The sequence below is a fragment of the Dendrobates tinctorius genome, unplaced genomic scaffold (assembly GCF_039654945.1).
Source record: "Dendrobates tinctorius isolate UK_male_01 unplaced genomic scaffold, ASM3965494v1 ptg000540l, whole genome shotgun sequence".
NCBI classification, from domain to species: Eukaryota; Metazoa; Chordata; class Amphibia; order Anura; family Dendrobatidae; genus Dendrobates; species Dendrobates tinctorius.
Genome location: NW_027362199.1, coordinates 355992 through 378880, shown reverse-complemented (window position 1 = coordinate 378880; position 22889 = coordinate 355992). Strand labels below are relative to the sequence as shown.

Genomic DNA, 22889 nt, shown 5'->3' with positions numbered 1-22889 from the left:
TCTGTTGTGCAATTTCTCCTGAGTACACTGATACCCCATATGTGGGGGAAAGCCACTGTTTGGGTGCATGGCAGAGCTCAGAAAGGAGGGAACACAGATTGACTTTTTGAATGCAAAATTGGCTGGAATCAATGGTGGTGCCATGTCGCATTTGGAGCTCCCCTGATGTACCTAAACCATGGACCCCTCCCCCCAATTCTAACCCCAACACACCCCTAATTTTAGCCCAACCCCAACTGTAAGCCCATCCATAAACCCTAATGGAAATGAATACATTTTTTTCAAGGGTGTGATAAAGGGGGGTGGCCCTTCCATGTCCGGTGCCTCATCGATGGCCGTCTTGCACTGTAATCATAAAGATAAACATTAGAACTTTCTTGTTAGTCGGGTTCTAATGGTTCTAAAGGATGATTGCAGGATGAAGATGTATTGCCCCAGGGTGCACAAACCACAGCTTGAGGGCCACCCGCAGCCCCCGCCATGTGGACACAAAGTTGTTTGCCTAACAGGTCACCCCCCGTGTGCCGCCATCGTGGCCATACGCTTCGTCACGTTCTGTTGTCCTTTCATGTTGTGCTCTTGTCACGCTCACGGCGTTCTTTTGTGGCGTGGCTTTTTGTCAGTCTCATCTTGAGTATTCATGTCGTCCTCTCGTGACGCTCGTTCTTCGTCTCGCTCGTCTGTGTCTTGGTGTATTCATCTGTCCTCATGTCGCTCCCATCTGCAGTACTCTTGTGCTGCTCGCTCGTCAGTATTAATGTTGTGCCTTTGTTGCGCTCGCTCGTTATCGCTTTAGTCAGTGTTAGTGTGGTCCTCTTCTTGCGCTATCTCGTTGTCTCTTCATTTTGTGTAGTATTGTCCTCTTGTTGTACTCCTTTTTGTTGCGTCGTACTTGTTTGGTGCTTGATCATTGTCCGTTCACCTGTATTACTGTTGTCCTCTTGTGGCACTTGCTCGTTGTTGCTTTCATCTGTATTAGTGTTGTCCTCTTGTTACCCTCACTCTTTTTTTGCTTTTTTAGTAATCTTCTCTTCTGTCGCTTGTTCATTGTCGCTCCCTTATGTTGCCTCTGGCACTAGCTCTTTGTCCCTTTGATTTCTATTAATATCTTCCTCTTGTGGTGCTCGCTTATTGTCTCTCTTTTCTGTGTGTTAATGTTCTTTTGTGGCGCTCTTGTCGCTTTCCTTTGTGTGTTAGTGGTGTTCTCATCTGTCGCTTGCTTGTTGTCACTCATGTCTGTATTAATATTGCGCCTTTGTGTCGCTCGCTCATTGCCACTTGCCTCTGTGTATTAATGTCGTGCCTTTGTGGTTCTCGCTCGTTGTCGCGCTCGCTCGTTGTCGCGCTGCTTGCAGTTATCTGTCCTTTTGATCAGTTTTCCCTTCCTGTAGGGATTCGTGGTGAGATCAGCGTGGTGGTGAAAGTGGATCTCTTCAATGATCTGAATCGCTTCCGTCAATCTTCCTGCGGAGTGAAGTTCTTCTGCAGTAAGTGATGAGCAGTCACCCAGTATGTGTGAGCGTCTGCTGATGAGGAGTAGTCCTTTTTGGAGTGAACCCATGGTTGTATCTGTTCTGGGGTGATATGTGCAGCGCCCTCTAGAGGTTAGAGAGGGTTTTGCTGTGTGTACCCCCACACCTGTGTTCCATGCTCAGCTTCGCTCGGTCCTTTATGTTTACACTGCAGCCACTTCCATCCCTAAGTCGTACCGCGCGGCCGTCATCCACGGCTTTGTAGAAGAACTGGTGGTGAACGAGGATCCTGAATATCAGTGGATTGACCGGATCCGGACCCCGAGAGCCTCCAATGAGGCGCGTCAGCGGCTGATCTCCCTCATGTCAGGTGAGGCGGTTTGGGCAGAGTAGATGGTGGGTAATGCCATCTGTAAGTGCAGATGTGACATCACTGTATACGGGGCCCAGACTGAGGGAGGTGATCACGTCCGTCCACGGGGTGACCCGCGCTGACGGCTCGTGTCTGAGCTAATGAACAGGCAATGTATCATGCGAGTTTCCTCACCAGGCGAGCTGCAGAGGAAGATTGGCCTGAAAGTGCTGGAGATGCGAGGCAATGCCGTGGTGGGCTACCTGCAATGCTTCGATCTGGAGGGGGAGTCCGGTTTGGTGGTCCGGGCCATTGGAACCGCGTGTACACTGGATAAACTAAGCAACCCAACTCCATTCCTTCCAGCCTGTCACTCACCATGTAAAGAGCTGAAGGAGTAAGTAAGATCCGTCCCCCGGGGTCACAGAGCATGGACTATACACTGCGTGTGTGTATATCTACCGTGTCCATCCGTGCACAGAACGCCAGCTCCTCCCATACTGCGCTCCACAGCAGAATAGTGAGTGCAGCTCTGGAGTATAATACAGGATGTAACTCAGGATCAGTAATGTAATGTATGTACACAGTGACTGCACCAGCAGAATAGTGAGTGCTGCTCTGGGGTATAATACAGGAGGTAACTCAGGATCAGTAATGTAATGTATGTACACAGTGACTGCACCAGCAGAATAGTGAGTGCAGCTCTGGAGTATAATACAGGAGGTAACTCAGGATCAGTAATGTAATGTATGTACACAGTGACTGCACCAGCAGAATAGTGAGTGCAGCTCTGGAGTATAATACAGGAGGTAACTCAGGATCAGTAATGTAATGTATGTACACAGTGACTGCACCAGCAGAATAGTGAGTGCAGCTCTGGAGTATAATACAGGATGTAACTCAGGATCAGTAATGTAATGTATGTACACAGTGACTGCACCAGCAGAATAGTGAGTGCAGCTCTGGGGTATAATACAGGATGTAACTCAGGATCAGTAATGTATGTACACAGTGACTGCACCAGCAGAATAGTGAGTGCAGCTCTGGAGTATAATACAGGATGTAACTCAGGATCAGTAATGTAATGTATGTACACAGTGACTGCACCAGCAGAATAGTGAGTGCAGCTCTGGAGTATAATACAGGAGGTAACTCAGGATCAGTAATGTATGTACACAGTGACTGCACCAGCAGAATAGTGAGTGCAGCTCTGGAGTATAATACAGGAGGTAACTCAGGATCAGTAATGTATGTACATGGTGACTGCACCAGCAGAATAGTGAGTGCAGCTCTGGGGTATAATACAGGAGGTAACTCAGGATCAGTAATGTATGTACACAGTGACTGCACCAGCACAATAGTGAGTGCAGCTCAGGAGTATAATACAGAATGTAACTCAGGATCAGAAATGTAATGTGTGTACACAGTGACTGCACCAGCAGAATAGTGAGTGCAGCTCTGGGGTATAATACAGGATGTAACTCGGGATCAGTAATGTACAGTGGGGAAAAAAAGTATTTAGTCAGTCAGCAATAGTGCAAGTTCCACCACTTAAAAAGATGAGAGGCGTCTGTAATTTACATCATAGGTAGACCTCAACTATGGGAGACAAACTGAGAAAAAAAAATCCAGAAAATCACATTGTCTGTTTTTTTTTTCATTTTATTTGCATATTATGGTGGAAAATAAGTATTTGGTCAGAAACAAAATTTCATCTCAATACTTTGTGATATATCCTTTGTTGGCAATGACAGAGGTCAAACGTTTTCTGTAAGTCTTCACAAGGTTGCCACACACTGTTGTTGGTATGTTGGCCCATTCCTCCATGCAGATCTCCTCTAGAGCAGTGATGTTTTTGGCTTTTCGCTTGGCAACACGGACTTTCAACTCCCTCCAAAGGTTTTCTATAGGGTTGAGATCTGGAGACTGGCTAGGCCACTCCAGGACCTTGAAATGCTTCTTACGAAGCCACTCCTTCGTTGCCCTGGCGGTGTGCTTTGGATCATTGTCATGTTGAAAGACCCAGCCACGTTTCATCTTCAATGCCCTTGCTGATGGAAGGAGCTTTGCACTCAAAATCTCACGATACCTGGCCCCATTCATTCTTTCATGTACCCGGATCAGTCGTCCTGGCCCCTTTGCAGAGAAACAGCCCCAAAGCATGATGTTTCCACCACCATGCTTTACAGTAGGTATGGTGTTTGATGGATGCAACTCAGTATTCTTTTTCCTCCAAACACGTCAAGTTGTGTTTCTACCAAACCGTTCCAGTTTGGTTTCATCAGACCATAGGACATTCTCCCAAAACTCCTCTGGATCATCCAAATGCTCTCTAGCAAACTTCAGACGGGCCCGGACATGTACAGGCTTAAGCAGTGGGACACGTCTGGCACTGCAGGATCTGAGTCCATGGTGGCGTAGTGTGTTACTTATGGTAGGCCTTGTTACATTGGTCCCAGCTCTCTGCAGTTCATTCACTAGGTCCCCCCGCGTGGTTTTGGGATTTTTGCTCACCGTTCTTGTGATCATTCTGACCCCACGGGGTGGGATTTTGCGTGGAGCACCAGATCGAGGGAGATTATCAGTGGTCTTGTATGTCTTCCATTTTCTAATTATTGCTCCCACGGTTGATTTCTTCACTCCAAGCTGGTTGGCTATTGCAGATTCAGTCTTCCCAGCCTGGTGCAGGGCTACAATTTTGTTTCTGGTGTCCTTTGACAGCTCTTTGGTCTTCACCATAGTGGAGTTTGGAGTCAGACTGTTTGAGGGTGTGCACAGGTGTCTTTTTATACTGATAACAAGTTTAAACAGGCGCCATTACTACAGGTAATGAGTGGAGGAAAGAGGAGACTCTTAAAGAAGAAGTTACAGGTCTGTGAGAGCCAGAAATCTTGATTGCTTGTTTCTGACAAAATACTTATTTTCCACCATAATATGCAAATAAAATGAAAAAAAAACAGACAATGTGATTTTCTGGATTTTTTTTTTCTCAGTTTGTCTCCCATAGTTGAGGTCTACCTATGATGTAAATTACAGACGCCTCTCATCTTTTTAAGTGGTGGAACTTGCACTATTGCTGACTGACTAAATACTTTTTTTCCCCACTGTATGTACACAGTGACTGCACCAGCAGAATAGTGAGTGCAGCTCTGGGGTATAATACAGGAGGTAACTCGGGATCAGTAATGTAATGTATGTACACAGTGACTGCACCAGCAGAATAGTGAGTGCAGCACTGGAGTATAATACAGGATGTAACTCAGGGTCAGTAATGTAATGTATGTACACAGTGACTGCACCAGCAGGATAGTGAGTGCAGCTCTGGGGTATAATACAGGAGGTAACTCAGGATCAGTAATGTAATGTATGTACACAGTGACTGCACCAGCAGAATAGTGAGTGCAGCTCTGGAGTATAATACAGGATGTGACTCAGGGTCAGTAATGTAATGTATGTACACAGTGACTGCACCAGCAGAATAGTGAGTGCAGCTCTGGGGTATAATACAGGAGGTAACTCGGGATCAGTAATGTAATGTATGTACACAGTGACTGCACCAGCAGAATAGTGAGTGCAGCTCTGGGGTATAATACAGGAGGTAACTCAGGATCAGTAATGTAATGTATGTACACAGTGACTGCACCAGCAGAATAGTGAGTGCAGCACTGGAGTATAATACAGGATGTAACTCAGGGTCAGTAATGTAATGTATGTACACAGTGACTGCACCAGCAGGATAGTGAGTGCAGCTCTGGGGTATAATACAGGAGGTAACTCAGGATCAGTAATGTAATGTATGTACACAGTGACTGCACCAGCAGAATAGTGAGTGCAGCTCTGGAGTATAATACAGGATGTAACTCAGGGTCAGTAATGTAATGTATGTACACAGTGACTGCACCAGCAGAATAGTGAGTGCAGCTCTGGGGTATAATACAGGAGGTAACTCGGGATCAGTAATGTAATGTATGTACACAGTGACTGCACCAGCAGAATAGTGAGTGCAGCTCTGGGGTATAATACAGGAGGTAACTCAGGATCAGTAATGTATGTACACAGTGACTGCACCAGCAGAATAGTGAGTGCAGCTCTGGGGTGTAATACAGGAGGTAACTCGGGATCAGTAATGTAATGTATGTACACAGTGACTGCACCAGCAGAATAGTGAGTGCAGCTCAGGAGTATAATACAGGATGTAACTCAGGATCAGAAATGTAATGTATGTACACAGTGACTGCACCAGCAGAATAGTGAGTGCAGCTCTGGAGTATAATACAGGATGTAACTCAGGATCAGTAATGTAATGTATGTACACAGTGACTGCACCAGCAGAATAGTGAGTGCAGCTCTGGGGTATAATACAGGATGTAACTCAGGATTAGTAATGTAATGTATGTACACAGTGACTGCACCAGCAGAATAGTGAGTGCAGCTCTGGGGTATAATACAGGATGTAACTCAGGATCAGTAATGTAATGTATGTACACAGTGACTGCACCAGCAGAATAGTGAGTGCAGCTCTGGGGTATAATACAGGATGTAACTCAGGATTAGTAATGTAATGTATGTACACAGTGACTGCACCAGCAGAATAGTGAGTGCAGCTCTGGGGTATAATACAGGATGTAACTCAGGATTAGTAATGTAATGTATGTACACAGTGACTGCACCAGCAGAATAGTGAGTGCAGCTCTGGGGTATAATACAGGATGTAACTCAGGATCAGTAATGTAATGTATGTACACAGTGACTGCACCAGCAGAATAGTGAGTGCAGCTCTGGAGTATAATACAGGATGTAACTCAGGATCAGTAATGTAATGTATGTACACAGTGACTGCACCAGCAGAATAGTGAGTGCAGCTCTGGGGTATAATACAGGAGGTAACTCAGGATCAGTAATGTAATGTGTGTACACAGTGACTGCACCAGCAGAATAGTGAGTGCAGCTCTGGGGTATAATACAGGAGGTAACTCAGGATCAGTAATGTAATGTATGTACACAGTGACTGCACCAGCAGAATAGTGAGTGCAGCTCTGGGGTATAATACAGGATGTAACTCAGGATTAGTAATGTAATGTATGTACACAGTGACTGCACCAGCAGAATAGTGAGTGCAGCTCTGGGGTATAATACAGGATGTAACTCAGGATCAGTAATGTAATGTATGTACACAGTGACTGCACCAGCAGAATAGTGAGTGCAGCTCTGGGGTATAATACAGGATGTAACTCAGGATCAGTAATGTAATGTATGTACACAGTGACTGCACCAGCAGAATAGTGAGTGCAGCTCTGGGGTATAATACAGGAGGTAACTCAGGATCAGTAATGTAATGTGTGTACACAGTGACTGCACCAGCAGAATAGTGAGTGCAGCTCTGGGGTATAATACAGGATGTAACTCAGGATCAGTAATGTAATGTATGTACACAGTGACTGCACCAGCAGAATAGTGAGTGCAGCTCTGGGGTATAATACAGGATGTAACTCAGGATTAGTAATGTAATGTATGTACACAGTGACTGCACCAGCAGAATAGTGAGTGCAGCTCTGGGGTATAATACAGGATGTAACTCAGGATTAGTAATGTAATGTATGTACACAGTGACTGCACCAGCAGAATAGTGAGTGCAGCTCTGGGGTATAATACAGGATGTAACTCAGGATCAGTAATGTAATGTATGTACACAGTGACTACACCAGCAGAATAGTGAGTGCAGCTCTGGAGTATAATACAGGAGGTAACTCAGGATCAGTAATGTAATGTATGTACACAGTGACTGCACTAGCAGAATAGTGAGTGCAGCTCTGGGGTCTAGTTCTGTGCTCTGTAGTGCTCTGGTGTGGATGGTGCAGTCTGGAGCAGCTGTTGTGTCCCGGTGTTTGCAGTGTATGACGCTCTTTTCTTGCATGCCTCTAGGATGGGATCTTCCATTAACCATTTCTCAGCCAGATCTTTTTTAACCTGTAGAACTTGTGTCCTGTTCTTTTTCTCCCACGCGTTGCTGCCGCTTTTCTCAGGTCTCCTTTGGTCCAGCCACCAAGCCACGGATATCGCTCAACCCACAACAGCCCTATTCACACTGCTTCCGGCTCACGACTTACTCAGAACTTCTCTGTGTCTGTCCCCACTCTCATCTACACTGGTACGAGACCTCTCTCCCTCAGGAGCGGGGAGAGGCAGGCGGGCAGGGTAGGCTGGCACTGCCACTTACTACCCATGGACAGGTGCTTAGGTGTGCGCAGAATCCCCTCCACTGATGTTCAACTCCAGCCTCGTTGACTAGGAGAAATATTTCCACATCCTATCACTTCCAGAGCTGCACTTGCTATTCAGCTGTTACGTTGTCTTATCCTCCATTCACCTCCAGAGCTGCGGTCTCATTATACTTGCGCTCTGCTGGCACACCTCAAAGCATACTTTTCATCAGTGATATATGGCATTAGTAATGCGTTTTGAATTTACCATAATGCAATCCTGTATAACTGACCATCTGGCAGCTGCGCTTTGAAGTGCAGCTCTTGAGGTAACTGCAGATTTGGATGTACCTGGAGCATAAAGCTGCTGCCCAATCTACAATGTATGAGGATAGTGAGAAGTGAGACGTCAGAGATCAGGGGTCCGCCCTGATCCCCCGACCTCTTGGTGGGTTTCCCGGTGTCTGAGGTCAGGTGGTTGGTGGTCAGTGGAGGGGCACCAGGTAAGTGCCGGCAGCCGCCGGAGGGCGTAGTGTTAGATCTGGCTCCGTGTAGCTGATGCATGATAGTGGAGCTGGTAGATAAGGAAACATGTAGGAGCCGGGGAGGAGGACGCTGCGGCTGCAGGACCACCCTGCCTTCTGCTTGCGCTGAGATCTTTTGCTTCTTTTGTCTCGTTTTCTTTGCTGATCTTTGTTGTTGGTGGCACACGCTGGCCTGAGGAGCGGCACTGACATTAAGAGGGCCTGGGAGAGTGGTCACCTCAGTCATCCCAAAGCACCCCACTATGGGAGGCGCCCCCCAATGATTGGTTTATTTGGGGGGTTATTTAATGTATCTCCACCTTCTTCTGACAGGACCCCCTTCAGTGAAGAGCTAATCCCCAATATTCACTCATCCGGACCCTCCACCCCTCTGAAAAATCAAACCTATTCCTTTTCACCTTCCAAGTCGTACAGCCGACAGTCCTCCTCTTCAGACACAGATTTGAGTTTGACACCTAAGACTGGTAAGACGCCTCCACCCACGATGGCATCATCCTTCTGTTTGTCATTTGTCCTTCTTTGGTTTGTGTTTAATTTATTTTTATATTGTTTCCTCCACTGCTGCAAGTTATCAAAAAGATGTCTGAAGGGTCCGCAATATGGGAAGCGTCTCCCACCGATATGTACAGTGCCGGGCCGTTCCCAGTGGCATCTCCTCCATTTCCTATCCCCATGGCCACTCCCACTTGTCCCCTCTATCGGTATGGCACTGTCCTCTTAAACCCCCACCCCGGCCCCTTTGAGGGTACGCCCCTGCCCCTCTCCAAGGCCCCTCTGAGTTTTTTCTGGTTACTGTAGTTCTCCACACCTCCTCCATCTCTGTCCCTTGTGTTTACTCGTCTATTTGGCATTTATTCTCTTCCCCCATTGATTACGGCTCTTTGTGCCCCATTACTGATTTCCCACCCCAGTTTTCCGGGCACATATCCTCCTGGTTGTCTCCTCTATGATCCTATAATGCTGCCTTTACCATTTGGCGATGCATACACTTCACCCCCGCACACAGAGGAGTATACACCCTGAGCCTGGGGCTGATAGTGTATGGACATGGTGACCGCTGCTCCTCGTGGGCATGTCACCTTCGCTGCTCCTCGTGGGCGTGGCCATGTCACCTTCGCTGCTCCTCGTTGGCGTGGCCATGTCACCTTCGCTGCTCCTCGTTGGCGTGGCCATGTCACCTTCGCCGCTCCATACAGGTCTGGCTGTAAATCCCTGAGCTGCTGAGCCCGTGCCCTCGAGGCACCATCCCCTGCGCACCTCAGGCATGGTTTTGATAACTCCCATCATTTCTCATTATCCTGAGGTTAGTTGTGTACATGCCGGGTGTGTATCGGTATTTCTCTGTACCCAGGGGCAGCGGCACAGGTCTGTGCACAAGTTTTCAGCAGGTGTGTAAATAAACTAGACCTCACAAACATCTGTATGTGAGTCTCGGGGCTTCTGTACAAAACTAAGCAAAAAAGCTGCCACATATATCATATAATACATGAACCAAAGGACGGGTGTAAAGATAAGAAATGTATGTGTGACGCGGGCTGGACCGGCCAGCAGTTACAGGCCAAGAACAGAGACGACGGGCCGGGAGCGCAGCTGAAGAAGCTGGCTATCAGCGAAACGCTGGGACTCTGCACTTCTTTACAACACCAGGTAACATTACCTGTGCTAGTGTTTTCTCAGTCTGAGTCCACCATGCGGCCCCTGACATTTCCTTTGTTTGTGCATTTTATGCCATTTACATCGCTGTTCATTGCCTTTTTGCCTGCCCCGGGTCACTCTTGATGCAGCTGCTTCGTTATAACTTTTTTCTATGTTCTCCTGATATAAAGTGTCAGCTCCCGGGCCGTCATCGCTGCGCTCCCGGCCTAAAACACAGGTGTCCAGTAGTTATATCTTCACACATCAGCCTTTTTGTACATGTGGCTTACTCGTTAGTCGTACTATTTGGGAGCTTCAAGTCTTTTCTTTTTTCTTTTTTTTTTTTTTTTTTTTTTTTTAAAGTGTAGAATAAATGCTGCAAAGTAAACAGTTTTTAAAGTTATAAAAGTTAAAAGTGTATTTATATCAATTTATGAAATCAAAGTAGCTGAAGAAAAGAGAAATATTAATCCCATCAGTATCTGGTGACCGCCCTTCACCTCCATCATCAGTATCTGGTGACTGTCTATCACCTCCATCGTCAGTATATGCTGGGCACCCATCACCTCCATCGTCAGTATCTGGTGACCGCTCATGGCCTTCATCGTCAGTATCTGGTGAACATCCGTCGCCTCCATCATCAGTATATGCTGGGCACCCATCACCTCCATCTTCAGTATCTGGTGACCGCTCATGGCCTTCATCGTCAGTATGTGGTGAACATCCGTCGCCTCCATCATCAGTATATGCTGGGCACCCATCACCTCCATCTTCAGTATCTGGTGACCGCTCATGGCCTTCATCGTCAGTATGTGGTGAACATCCGTCGCCTCCATCATCAGTATATGCTGGGCACCCATCACCTCCATCTTCAGTATCTGGTGACCGCTCATGGCCTTCATCGTCAGTATATGCTGGGTGCCTGTCGCCTCCATCATCAGTATATGCTGGGCGCCCATCGCCTCCATCGTCAGTATATGGTGACTGCCCATGGCCTCCATCGTCAGTATATGCTGGGCGCCCGTAGCTTCCATAATCAGTATATGCTGGGCACCCATCACCTCCATGTTCAGTATATGGTGACTGCCCATGGCCTCCATCGTCAGTATATGCTGGGTGCCTGTCGCCTCCATCAGTATATGCTGGGTGCCTGTCGCCTCCATCATCAGTATATGCTGGGTGCCTGTCGCCTCCATCATCAGTATATGCTGGGCGCCCGTAGCCACCATAATCAGTATATGCTGGGTGCCCGTCGCCTCCGTCACTTCTCATCACTTGCACAGTCGGGGGTGGAGCAGGATCACTGTCGTGTATATGAGGAGCCATTTATACCAGACAGGAGATCATGAGCATCTTCATATGGAGGTGAAAACTCAATCATTAAAGGGGTTGTCCGGGCTTTTCACATAATCTCAGTACATATCTGGGCTGCAGAATTGACAATAAGTAATTTACTTTCTGTCACTAGTTTGCATGGTTTTCTAGATGTTCTGAACAGAACGTCCAAGGGGGGGGGGTGTTATGGCATTGAAATGAGAACTAGTCGTAACCTCCTACTCTACTCCAAACATGCCCTCTATAGCAACAACCCCACCCTCCATAGCTACAGGCCCTCCCCGTCCACGTGAAGTAAATTACTTATTGTCATAATTCTGCAGCCCAGATATGTACTGAGATTATGTGAAAAGCCCGGACAACCCCTTTAACTGAAACAGAAACAGCCATGTAGGAAACTGGGAGAGGAGCAGCCAAACTCTGCTAGAAAGGTGAGGATGTGGAAGACAGCTTCTTGTCACAGGTGACACACCATGGCGAGACTGAGCACAGCAATAATACATCAGGTAGTTATACTGCATCAGCGAGGTGTGGCCCAGGCAAAGATTTCATCGGTACCGTGGAGTCCTGATGCTGCTCTTGAAGAGGAAGAAGCACCAAGAGATGGCAGTGAGGAGTACCAGAGACGCAGGGGTCGACCAGGAAACTTATCACAGACACAGCATGCCACTCTGAAATCAGCAGATGTCCAATAGTGCCATCAGCTATGGACTGCCAGCAACCAGTGGGACCAGCTGCACCATCTGCTGTGGAGACGTCTGGTCAGAAGTTATCTTCATGGGAGAATTGAGGCCAAAACCCCCAAACCTGCTACAAGGAAACAAGAGGAAGAGGCTCAGCTGTGCAGGAAAACATTGGAACCAGGTGTAGAAACATGAGTCCGAGTAAAATAAGTTGGCTTGCACTCTGTCCAAAAGCGAGGTGCCGGTGCAATGGGTCCCTGGATCCAGATGAAGAAACCTCACTGCACACTCAATCCGTGAAGTGATGCCAAGAAGAAAATTAATTTATATGTTCACATATAATATTCGTGGAGAAGAGAAGGAAAAAACGTAATATAGCGACTCTGACGTTTCCACCGATCACCGGTCTTATTCAGTATATTGCCTTGTATTGAGTAATGTCTGAGCGGGCAGCCAGTGTGAGCAGCTGCAGCATTAAGGGGACAACGCGCGGGAGCGCCGTCCAGTGTCCCTACTGGCTGACCGCTCAGACATTACTCAATACAAGGCGACATATTGAATAAGGTACTGATTATGGAGGTGATGATCGGCCCTGATCCCAGACAGACGGGGTGATGTGAGATCACATGAAGAGACAGGAGGATCTGATGGGGTCACCAGATACTGACGGTAAGTCACTAGATACTGATGATGGAGGTGATGATCCGGCCCTGATCCCAGACAGCCTGGATGATATGAGATCACATAACGAGAGAGGAGGATCTGATGGGGTCACCAGATACTGGTGACAGGCGATCACCTGATACTGACAGAGGAGGCGACGGGCAGTCACCAGATACTGACGACGGTCAGTCACTAGATACTGATGGAGGTGATGATCCGGCCCTGAGCCCTGATCTCGCATCATCCCATCCGTGTGGGATCACATAAAGAGAGAGGAGGATCTGATGGGGTCACCAGATACTGGCGACGGGCGATCACCAGATACTGACAGAGGAGGCGACGGGCAGTCACCAGATACTGATGATGGAGGTGATGATCCGGCCCTGAGCTCTGATCTCACATCATCCCATCTGTGTGGGATCACATAAAGAGAGAGGAGGATCTGATGGGGTCACCAGATACTGGCGACGGGCGATCACCAGATACTGACAGAGGAGGCGACGGGCAGTCACCAGATACTGATGATGGAGGTGATGATCCGGCCCTGAGCTCTGATCTCACATCATCCCATCCGTGTGGGATCACATAAAGAGAGAGGAGGATCTGATGGGGTCACCAGATACTGGCGACGGGCGATCACCAGATACTGACCGCATTTACATCTCTCTATTCTTCAGTTCACGTTTTGTTCTTTGATAAAAGTTATGAACTGTTTTGTCTCTGAAGCCTCAGACTGCGCAGCATTTTCCAAACCTGCCTAAGATTTTTGCACAGTATTAAAAAAATACCTGTACCCCACCCCAGATCTGTGTGTGAGTATACCTGCAAACCTCCCCCACCTCCATGCTCTGTGTGTGTGTGTGTGTATGCCTGTACCCCTGTCTTGGCGTGTGTGTGTATGTATATACTTGTACTTCCCGGGTTTCAGTGTGTGTGGCTGTACCCCCCTGGTCTTGGTGTGTGTGTGTGTTTATGCCTGTACCCCCCCTGGTCTCGGTGTGTGTATATACCTGTACCCTTGCGTCTCGGTGTGTGTGTGTATACCTGTACCCCCCAGGTCTAGGTGTGTGTGTATATACCTGTTCCCCCCCAGGTCTCGGTGTGTGTGTGTGTATACCTGTTCCCCCCCAGGTCTCGGTGTGTGTGTGTGTATACCTGTTCCCCCCCAGGTCTCGGTGTGTGTGTGTATACCTGTTCCCCCCCAGGTCTCGGTGTGTGTGTATACCTGTTCCCCCCCAGGTCTCGGTGTGTGTGTATACCTGTACCCCACCAGGTCTCGGTGTGTGTGTGTGTGTATACTTCTACCCCACCCCAGGTTCTTTGTGGTGTGTTCATACCTGTATCCCCCGGGTCTCGGTGTTTGTGTATACCTGTACCCCCCGGGTCTTGGTGTGTGTGTGTGTATACCTGTACCCCCCAGGTCTCGTGTGTGTGTGTGTGTGTGTGTATACCTGTACCCCCTGGTCTTGGTGTGTGTATAAACCTGTACCCTCGGGTCATGGTGTTTGTATAGACCTGCACCCTCGGGTCTCAGTGTGTGTGTGTGTGTGTGTGTGTATATATACCTGTACCCTCAGGTCTCAGTGTGTGTGTGTGTGTGTGTGTGTGTGTATACCTGTACCCACCTGGTCTCGGTGTGTGTGTGTGTATACCTGTATCCCCGTGTCCTGGTGTGTGTATAGACCTGTACCCTCGGGTCTCTGTGTGTGTGTGTGTGTGTGTATATATATATATATATATACCTGAACCCTCAGGTCTCAGTGTGTGTGTGTGTGTGTGTATACCTGTACCCACCTGGTCTCGGGGTGTGTGTGTGTGTGTATACCTGTATCCCCGTGTCCTGGTGTGTGTATAGACCTGTACCCTCGGGTCTCTGTGTGTGTGTGTGTGTGTGTGTGTGTGTGTGTATATATATATATATATATATATATATATACCTGAACCCTCAGGTCTCAGTGTGTGTGTGTGTGTGTATACCTGTACCCACCTGGTCTCGGTGTGTGTGTGTATACCTGTATCCCCGTGTCCTGGTGTGCGTATAGACCTGTACCCTCGGGTCTCTGTGTGTGTGTATACCTGTACCCTCGGGTCTCTGTGTGTGTATACCTGTACCCTCGGGTCTTGGTGTGTGATTGTATGCCTGTACCCCCTGGGTCTCTGTGTGTATATACCTGTACCCCCCGGGTCTCGGTGTGTGTGTGTGTGTGTATACCTGTACCCTCGGGTATCGGTGTGTGTGTGTGTGTGTGTGTGTGTATACCTGTACCCTCGGGTCTCGGTGTGTGTATACCTGTACCCTCGGGTCTCGGTGTGTTTGTATACCTGTACCCTCGGGTCTCGGTGTGTTTGTATACCTGTACCCTCGGGTTTCGGTGTGTTTGTATACCTGTACCCCCTGGGTCTCGGGGTGTGTGTGTGTGTGTATACCTGTACCCCCGGGTGTCAGTGTGTTTGTATACCTGTACCCCCCGGGTCTCGGGGTGTGTGTGTGTGTGTGTGTATATACCTGTACCCTCAGGTCTGTGTGTGTGTATACCTGTACCCCTGGTCCCGGTGTGTGTATGCTTGTATTCCTTTGGGTCTTGGGGTGTGTGTGTATAACTATCCCCCCCCCCCCCCCATTTCGGTGTGTGGTACCTGTACTTTTTATTTTCACTTTTTTCTTCCTCTGTTCTTTTCCGCCATCCTCATCTTCATTCTGTCCTCCTTCAGCTCTTATTCCGAGGGGTCCTCGAATTTTTGTGTCCCCCAGCTCCCCCGCTCTTATCTGTGAGCCCCCGAGCCTCAGCCAGTCCCGTAGTCTCCTTCTGGCCTCCCGCGTCTCCCCAGCGCTCACCACTCCTGCCGGCCCACGGCTGAGGAGATCCAGGTCCTTCAGTGACGAGTTGCTGCTGTCGGCTGGTAGGATCCATTGCCGCACGTCTGCTGTGCTGAGTTCCCATGAGCAGCGGTTAAGAGTGTGTGAGCCGCTGATCACCAGGCTGCCGCTGATCACCAGGCTAATGTGTGCACGTCCATCCACAGCGACACTAACATCAGACTCCCAGGGAGCCGCACCATGAAGGGATCCGCAGTGATGGCGCTGCTGATCTCTGTGGGATTGATGCTTCCATGGTGTCACTCCCGGCCCTTGGGCTGTCCTGTGCTTGCCATGGGGCCCTTGCATGCTTGGAGCCCATCAGCATTTCCTTTGTTTGTGCAGCACATCGCACCCTGCAGACCTCGCACGTAATATCTGGGTATAACGCGTCCCATTCACTGACCGGGGACGGTGGCTGCACGGATTGCGCGGTGCACAGCGCGTTTCCTTCTATAGTGTGTGTCCCACTACCAAGCATCTGATTGGTCATGTGGCTGGGAGATCATGTGCCACCTACCTGCTGACACTCTCCGGCCTCCCCCATCCTCTCCATCACTCCTCATCTGTCTGTCCGGTTGGGGCCTCCATATTTGGTGTGTGTTCAGTGCCGCCTCACCGGTATCACCCGGTCCAATAAGCGGCACCATTTCCTTATCTGATCGCAGCTACTAAATTTTCAGTGCTTGGGGGGGGGGGGTCTCCTATTAAAGGGCCGGTGTCCAGTCTACGGCAGATGACGCCTCCTCAAGGCTCTGCTTGCTGTCAGTGAGGTTTTATGAGCTGCAGATGCTGGCCTGACTCGTCCCATTTACCCGATGCATGTCAATGTTTCCGCTCACTGACAGCAAGCAGAGATCTTTCCACTAGGGAGGGCAGTAAGTCTGAGACGGAGGCATAAACCTATATAGAACAGACTGGACGCCGCCTCGTCCCCCCATAAAATAGTTTACAGCATCGCGGAGGAAAGATGGCGTTACTGCGGCGTCTTTAACTCTCAGGATCTGGTGGTAGTGGCAGCGCTTTCTGCAGTAGATCGCTGGTCAGAGCTGGATGTAAAGACGTAGTCCTGAAGGAGGGGGGTACACAGCCATACATCCAGCAGGGGGTGCAGTGAGCAAGGAGATCTGTCGCCTCAGAGCTAACAGCAAGGCAGCAGCCGAACGGAAAAGAATTGGCTCCGGGCCCCAGCCATGTACCCGCGGCCGGCCGTACAGGGTCACCGCCGCTCCTCAGCGACTCGTGTCCACCCCATGATATAACTTCTGGGGATTCTCGCTCTGAGCCCCATCTTTCCTCTGGATCCGGCTGGGAAGCGTCGATGCTTGTGTCGGGGGGGGGGGGGGGGGGCAGAACGCTAGCGGCTCTGGTTCTGACCACTTCTTACTTGCATTAGTAGCCTGTGATTCTCAGTTTTGTCTTTTTGGTGGCGCCCTCTAGGTATGGGCAGCGGAAGTGCGGGAAGAGAGGGCGGCGCCTTTAAAGCCCTCCTGAGACAGCAGACGCAGTCGGCACTGGAGCAGCGGGTAAGCACTAGGCGTGAAGCATCCATCTGCGTGGGAGCTGCGTACACTCCTGTCCTGCAGCCAGGCTTCCCTTACCCCCCGAGAGGAATGATTGCCCTGATCTGATGGTCCCTGGAAGGGATCACACTGATCGCCCCGATTTAATAATGACCTCTTCTCTATCCCTGCAGGAATTCCCTTTTTTCACCCTGACATCGTTCCCGGTGGGGTTCCTCTTCCATGTCGGCGGAGTGGTCAGCGCCCGATCGGTGAAACTTCTGGATCGGATCCACAACCCGGGTACGTCAGCTTGCTGCTTTCTGTGACCCGGTGACGGGCGTCCTGGTGTGAGGACAGGGTGGACTTCAGTGCCTCCACATGGGGTGCATTAGGGTTCCCTCCAGTGTTTCGCCCATTGGTCATTAGTGGTCAGCGCCTCCTCCCATTCCCCATAGGGATTTTCGGCTCCGTCACTTGATGTCTCCCTTGTCTAACCCTATGGAAGCGATTAAAGGGCCGGCGCGCAATCTTCTGGACGTGAAGCTTCTGCTTCCTTCCAATAGTCTGATGATCCAGCTGTTCATTGGTTATAAGACCTTTGCTTGCAGTCAGTGAATGGATCATCGTTGATGATGATTTTGTTGCTCTGTCTGCGATCCTATGTGAGCTAATCACACAGATCCCTCCGATCTCAGGCTCCAGGCTGACGCCTCATACCTGCCCTGTTACATTGTGACACATCCTCAGCCCGATCTGTTCACTCACAGCTAGCAGATATATGTAATAATGACGACGCCTAATTTACCTTCACCTGGACGCCGCCCCTTTAATTAAGGCCTGTTTGTCAGTGGCCAGCTTTCTGTGTTTCCTTCCAGCCGTCCTCCTGTTTCCCGCAGATTTTCAGCAGTATTGGGGTCCAGCATCGCCTCCTTTATAGGGTCACTGTCCCTTTAACACCTGGTGATTGTAGCAGATTCCTGAAGACTGATACATTGTCACCCTGAATGGCTTGTGTTGTCACTGGGGAGGAGTAGGTGATGTCCTCCAGAGCTGTAATCCTTATTCTGCTCATGAAGTCTTTTTCTCCAGTCCCATCCAGAGCTGCATGCACAGTGACTACTCAGTGAGTGGTAAAACTGCAGGAGGGTATCCAGGGTCTGCAGGTTTATAGTATGTTCCACTAGCTGCCACCCATCTAACTCTAAGAACTCAACCAGGGGCATCATCAGCTGAGGATAGTAGTCCGCCATGATTGGCTCCACAACATATTAATGCCCCCCTCCCCATGAGACCCCAACTATCAGAATGGGGTGTATGGCACCCCACGAGGTCGAGGGCGGTTCTGCACTCATGTGACAGCAGTTTCATGTGTAGATCTACTTGGTCCCGGGGCCCCTGATGCTGAAGATAAAGCAGGACAGCAGCACCTGCCATTCTGGAATGGGCCTGTAACAGCAGACATGACAAGTCCTGCTCCCTGAGAGCCAACTGTAAGGTAGCAGGGTCATGTAAGGTCCTGCTCCCTGAGAACTAACTGTAAGGCAGCATGGTCATGTAAGGTCCTGCTCCCTGAGAGCCGACTGTAAGGCAGCAGGGTCATGTAAGGTCCTGCTCCCTGAGAGCCGACTGTAAGGCAGCAGGGTCATGTAAGGTCCTGCTCCCTGAGAGCCGACTGTAAGGCAGCAGGGTCATGTAAGGTCCTGCTCCCTGAGAGCCGACTGTAAGGCAGCAGGGTCATGGGTCATGTAAGGTCCTGCTCCCTGAGAACTAACTGTAAGGCAGCAGGGTCATGTAAGGTCCTGCTCCCTGAGAACCGACTGTAAGGCAGCAGGGTCATGTAAGGTCCTGCTCCCTGAGAACCGACTGTAAGGCAGCAGGGTCATGGGTCATGTAAGGTCCTGCTCCCTGAGATCCGACTGTAAGGCAGCAGGGTCATGTAAGGTCGTGCTCCCTGAGAGCCGACTGTAAGGCAGCAGGGTCATGTAAGGTCCTGCTCCCTGAGAGCTAAATAAGGCAGCAGGGTCATGTAAGGTCCTGCTCCCTGACAACTAATTGTAAGGCAGCAGGGTCATGTAAGGTACTGCTCCCTGAGAACCCACTGTAAGGCAGCAGGGTCATGGGTCATGTAAGGTCCTGCTCCCTGAGAACTAACTGTAAGGCAGCAGGGTCATGTAAGGTCCTGCTCCCTGAGAACCGACTGTAAAGCAGCAGGGTCATGGGTCATGTAAGGTCCTGCTCCCTGAGAGCCGACTGTAAGGCAGCAGGGTCATGGGTCATGTAAGGTCCTGCTCCCTGAGAGCCGACTGTAAGGCAGCAGGGTCATGGGTCATGTAAGGTCCTGCTCCCTGAGATCCGACTGTAAGGCAGCAGGGTCATGTAAGGTCCTGCTCCCTGAGAACCGACTGTAAGGCAGCAGGGTCATGCAAGGTCCTGCTCCCTGAGAGCTGACTGTAAGGCAGCAGGGTCATGTAAGGTCCTGCTCCCTGAGAACCGACTGTAAGGCAGCAGGGTCATGTAAGGTCCTGCTCCCTGAGAGCCGACTGTAAGGCAGCAGGGTCATGGGTCATGTAAGGTCCTGCTCCCTGAGAGCCGACTGTAAGGCAGCAGGGTCATGGGTCATGTAAGGTCCTGCTCCCTGAGAACCGACTGTAAGGCAGCAGGGTCATGTAAGGTCCTGCTCCCTGAGAGCTAAATAGGGCAGCAGGGTCATGTAAGGTCCTGCTCCCTGAGAGCTGACTGTAAGGCAGCAGGGTCATGTAAGTGCCTGCTCCCTGAGAACCGACTGTAAGGCAGCAGGGTCATGTAAGGTCCTGCTCCCTGAGAGCTGACTGTAAGGCAGCAGGGTCATGTAAGGTCCTGCTCCCTGAGAGCTGACTGTAAGGCAGCAGGGTTGTGTAAGGTCCTGCTCCCTGAGAACTAATTGTAAGGAAGCAGGGTCATGTAAGGTCCTGCTCCCTGAGAGCCGACTGTAAAGTAGCAGGGTCATGGGTCACGTAAGATTCTGCTCCCTGAGAGCTGACTGTAAGGCAGTGGGGTCATGTAAGGTCTTGCTCCCTGAGCAGTAACTGTAAGGTAGCAGGGTCATGTAAGGTTTGGGGTGTGGATTTGGCCACGCGGATTTTGTAAAATCCGCAGGTAAATCTGCAGGTCAAAAGACCTGCGGTTTTACTTGTGGATTGGGCTGCGGTTTTGCCCTGCGGTTTTTCATCTCCACAATGGAGGAGATGGCAAACCGCAGCGGAATCCGCAGAAAGAATTGACATGTCAATTCTTTCTGCGGCTTCAAAACCGCGCGGAAAAATCTGCACCGTCTGCACTGCGTTTTTTTATTCCCATAGGGAATAATGGTACTGGACACCGCAGCAAAAACTGCTGCGGACCCGCAGCGGCCAAATCCGCTGCGGAACCGCAGCAGAATCCGCAGCGTGTGCACACACCCTTAAAGTTTAAGCTTTAGTAGAAAAGGTACAGTGCTTACAATAAAAGAATATAAAAATATGGAAATAAAAAGTGACACAGAAATATGCAAAGCAGTGATAACAATAAAAGGGAGAAACTTACAAAAATATCTAAACCTTGCAGTCTGGTATTATGTTCACAGACTGAGGGGAGAAATATGAAATGTCTCACACCACCTTGGCTGTCCCTCAGTCTGTGAACAACTTTCTATGGGTAATGGCCTAATTTATAGATTTAACCTGGAGATCAGATTACTGGACCAGCCTCTCATGTGAATATTCTAATTGCTGGTTTGTGACTGGACCATGGCTGCTTTACCAATGAATACATTATTTTTTTTCTCTGAACACTCTTTGTGTAACATTGCTTTCGCATAGTAAATATACAGTGTCAGGCTGCAATTTGGCATCTCCCTTCACAGGCACCAGAAGGCGTGAAATGTCCTAATTCTGTGTGCTCTCAGGAAGGCCCCCTGGGGTCGGAGACCAGGAAACTGTCTTTTCTCAGGATAACATACCCTCTCACCTGTGTGAGACCTGCCGCTTAAGGACAGATGCTAGTTAGCTGCCTGCCATACATTGCCTACAACCACATATTTCCACTACAACGCTGCCTGTGTGGTGACTGGTGTCGAGCTTGTGTGGTAGCTGGTGTCGCTGCTTCTCCTGCAAGCCTGTGTGATTGGTGTTGATGCTTCTCTTGCAGCCTGTGTGGTGACTTGTGTCAATGCTTCTCTAACACCTGATTTGCTGTTTTGAACTCAGCCTTTGTCGGGATTATGGGTAACACCAGATCTTACAAACTGCTAGACTGGAGTAGTTACAGCGCAGGTACAGCCCCTTGTTAGACGCTCATCGGACCCTCCGTGACCCCCCCCCCCCCATACACGCCAGCAAAAATTATGGCTGCTCAGTGAAAACCAAGCTCCTCCCATAAGTGGGGTCTCTGGAAAGGGGGTCCTCGTCCAATCACAAATCTGCAAAATAAGATCTTTGCTATCGGTCACTGGGGTCCTGCCTCATGGGGGGAGGGGTCCTGCCCCATGGATATTATGAGGGTCTGACTTATTAGTGAGCGACCACCAGAGCTACAGAGTCAGAATGAATACAAATCTCTACACAAGGAGTAGATTACACGGACTCCTCCGTGGTGAATGCAGAGATGGTGACGGCTTTCGCGTCTCCTCCGTATCTTCATGAAACAATTGAAAGACAAATGCACCAAAAATATTAATAATTAATTAAAAACTTGAACAAGGTCCAGACACACAATGGGGTAGAAGCAGCTCATCCGGGTATGTGATCAGTCTTCAGGCTGATGGATGTCCTGCCAGCGTGGAATGGCACCCTAGATAATGAGGTGGCTCCTCGCTGATGGATGTCCTGCCAGCGTGGAATGGCACCCTAGATAATGAGGTGGCTCCTCGCTGATGGATGTCCTGCCAGCGTGGAATGGCACCCTAGATAATGAGGTGGCTCCTCGCTGATGGATGTCCTGCCAGCGTGGAATGGCACCCTAGATAATGAGGTGGCTCCTCGCTGATGGGCGTCCTGCCAGCGTGGAATGGCACCCTAGATAATGAGGTGGCTTCTCGCTGATGGCCGTCCTGCCAGCGTGGAATGGCACCCTAGATAATGAGGTGGCTCCTCGCTGATGGGCGTCCTGCCAGCGGGGGATGGCACCCTAGATAATGAGGTGGCTTCTCGCTGATGGGCGTCCTGCCAGCGGGGGATGGCACCCTAGATAATGAGGTGGCTCCTCGCTGATGGATGTCCTGCCAGCGGGGGATGGCACCCTAGATAATGAGGTGGCTCCTCGCTGATGGCCGTCCTGCCAGCGGGAGATGGCACCCTAGATAACGATGTTTCGCCCCGCTCCTCGCTGATGGATGTCCTGCCAGCGGGGGATGGCACCCTAGATAATGAGGTGGCGCCCCGCTCCTCGGTGACGTCCCTTATTTCCCTGTTACCCCCTAAATATGTACAGCAGACATTAGATTCCCTTAGAGCCGGTTATGGATGAAGTAATTGTGAGTCTCCTGTGGACAGTCGTGTGTCTCGTGGAGATTCGGATATAAGGCGATGCCCCCCACTATAGAACTGCTGGGGGTCTCTGTCTATAATAAGGCTCAGCAGATGGATAAAATAGAAGTGCGGTATTCTTTACCTTTAATGGGGGGGCTA

General features: G+C 49.8%; 1 protein-coding gene across 10 annotated transcripts in view; it reads left to right on the top strand.

Moving 5' to 3' along the window:
- C2CD5 (C2 calcium dependent domain containing 5) overlaps nucleotides 1-22889 on the top strand; it is a 101075-nt gene that overhangs the window by 5482 nt on the left and 72704 nt on the right. For 6 of the 10 annotated variants that reach the window (XM_073565105.1, XM_073565107.1, XM_073565108.1 and 3 more), the window contains 6 exons: nucleotides 1392-1487; nucleotides 1687-1842; nucleotides 2023-2221; nucleotides 8882-9033; nucleotides 17183-17268; nucleotides 17439-17547. In XM_073565105.1, coding sequence (XP_073421206.1) covers nucleotides 1392-1487; nucleotides 1687-1842; nucleotides 2023-2221; nucleotides 8882-9033; nucleotides 17183-17268; nucleotides 17439-17547 — 798 coding nt within the window. Of the gene's footprint in view, nucleotides 1-1391; nucleotides 1488-1686; nucleotides 1843-2022; nucleotides 2222-7847; nucleotides 7973-8881; nucleotides 9034-15597; nucleotides 15787-17182; nucleotides 17269-17438; nucleotides 17548-22889 lie in introns of those variants that run through there. The other 4 variants (XM_073565112.1, XM_073565106.1, XM_073565109.1 and 1 more) reach the window with 4 other exon arrangements.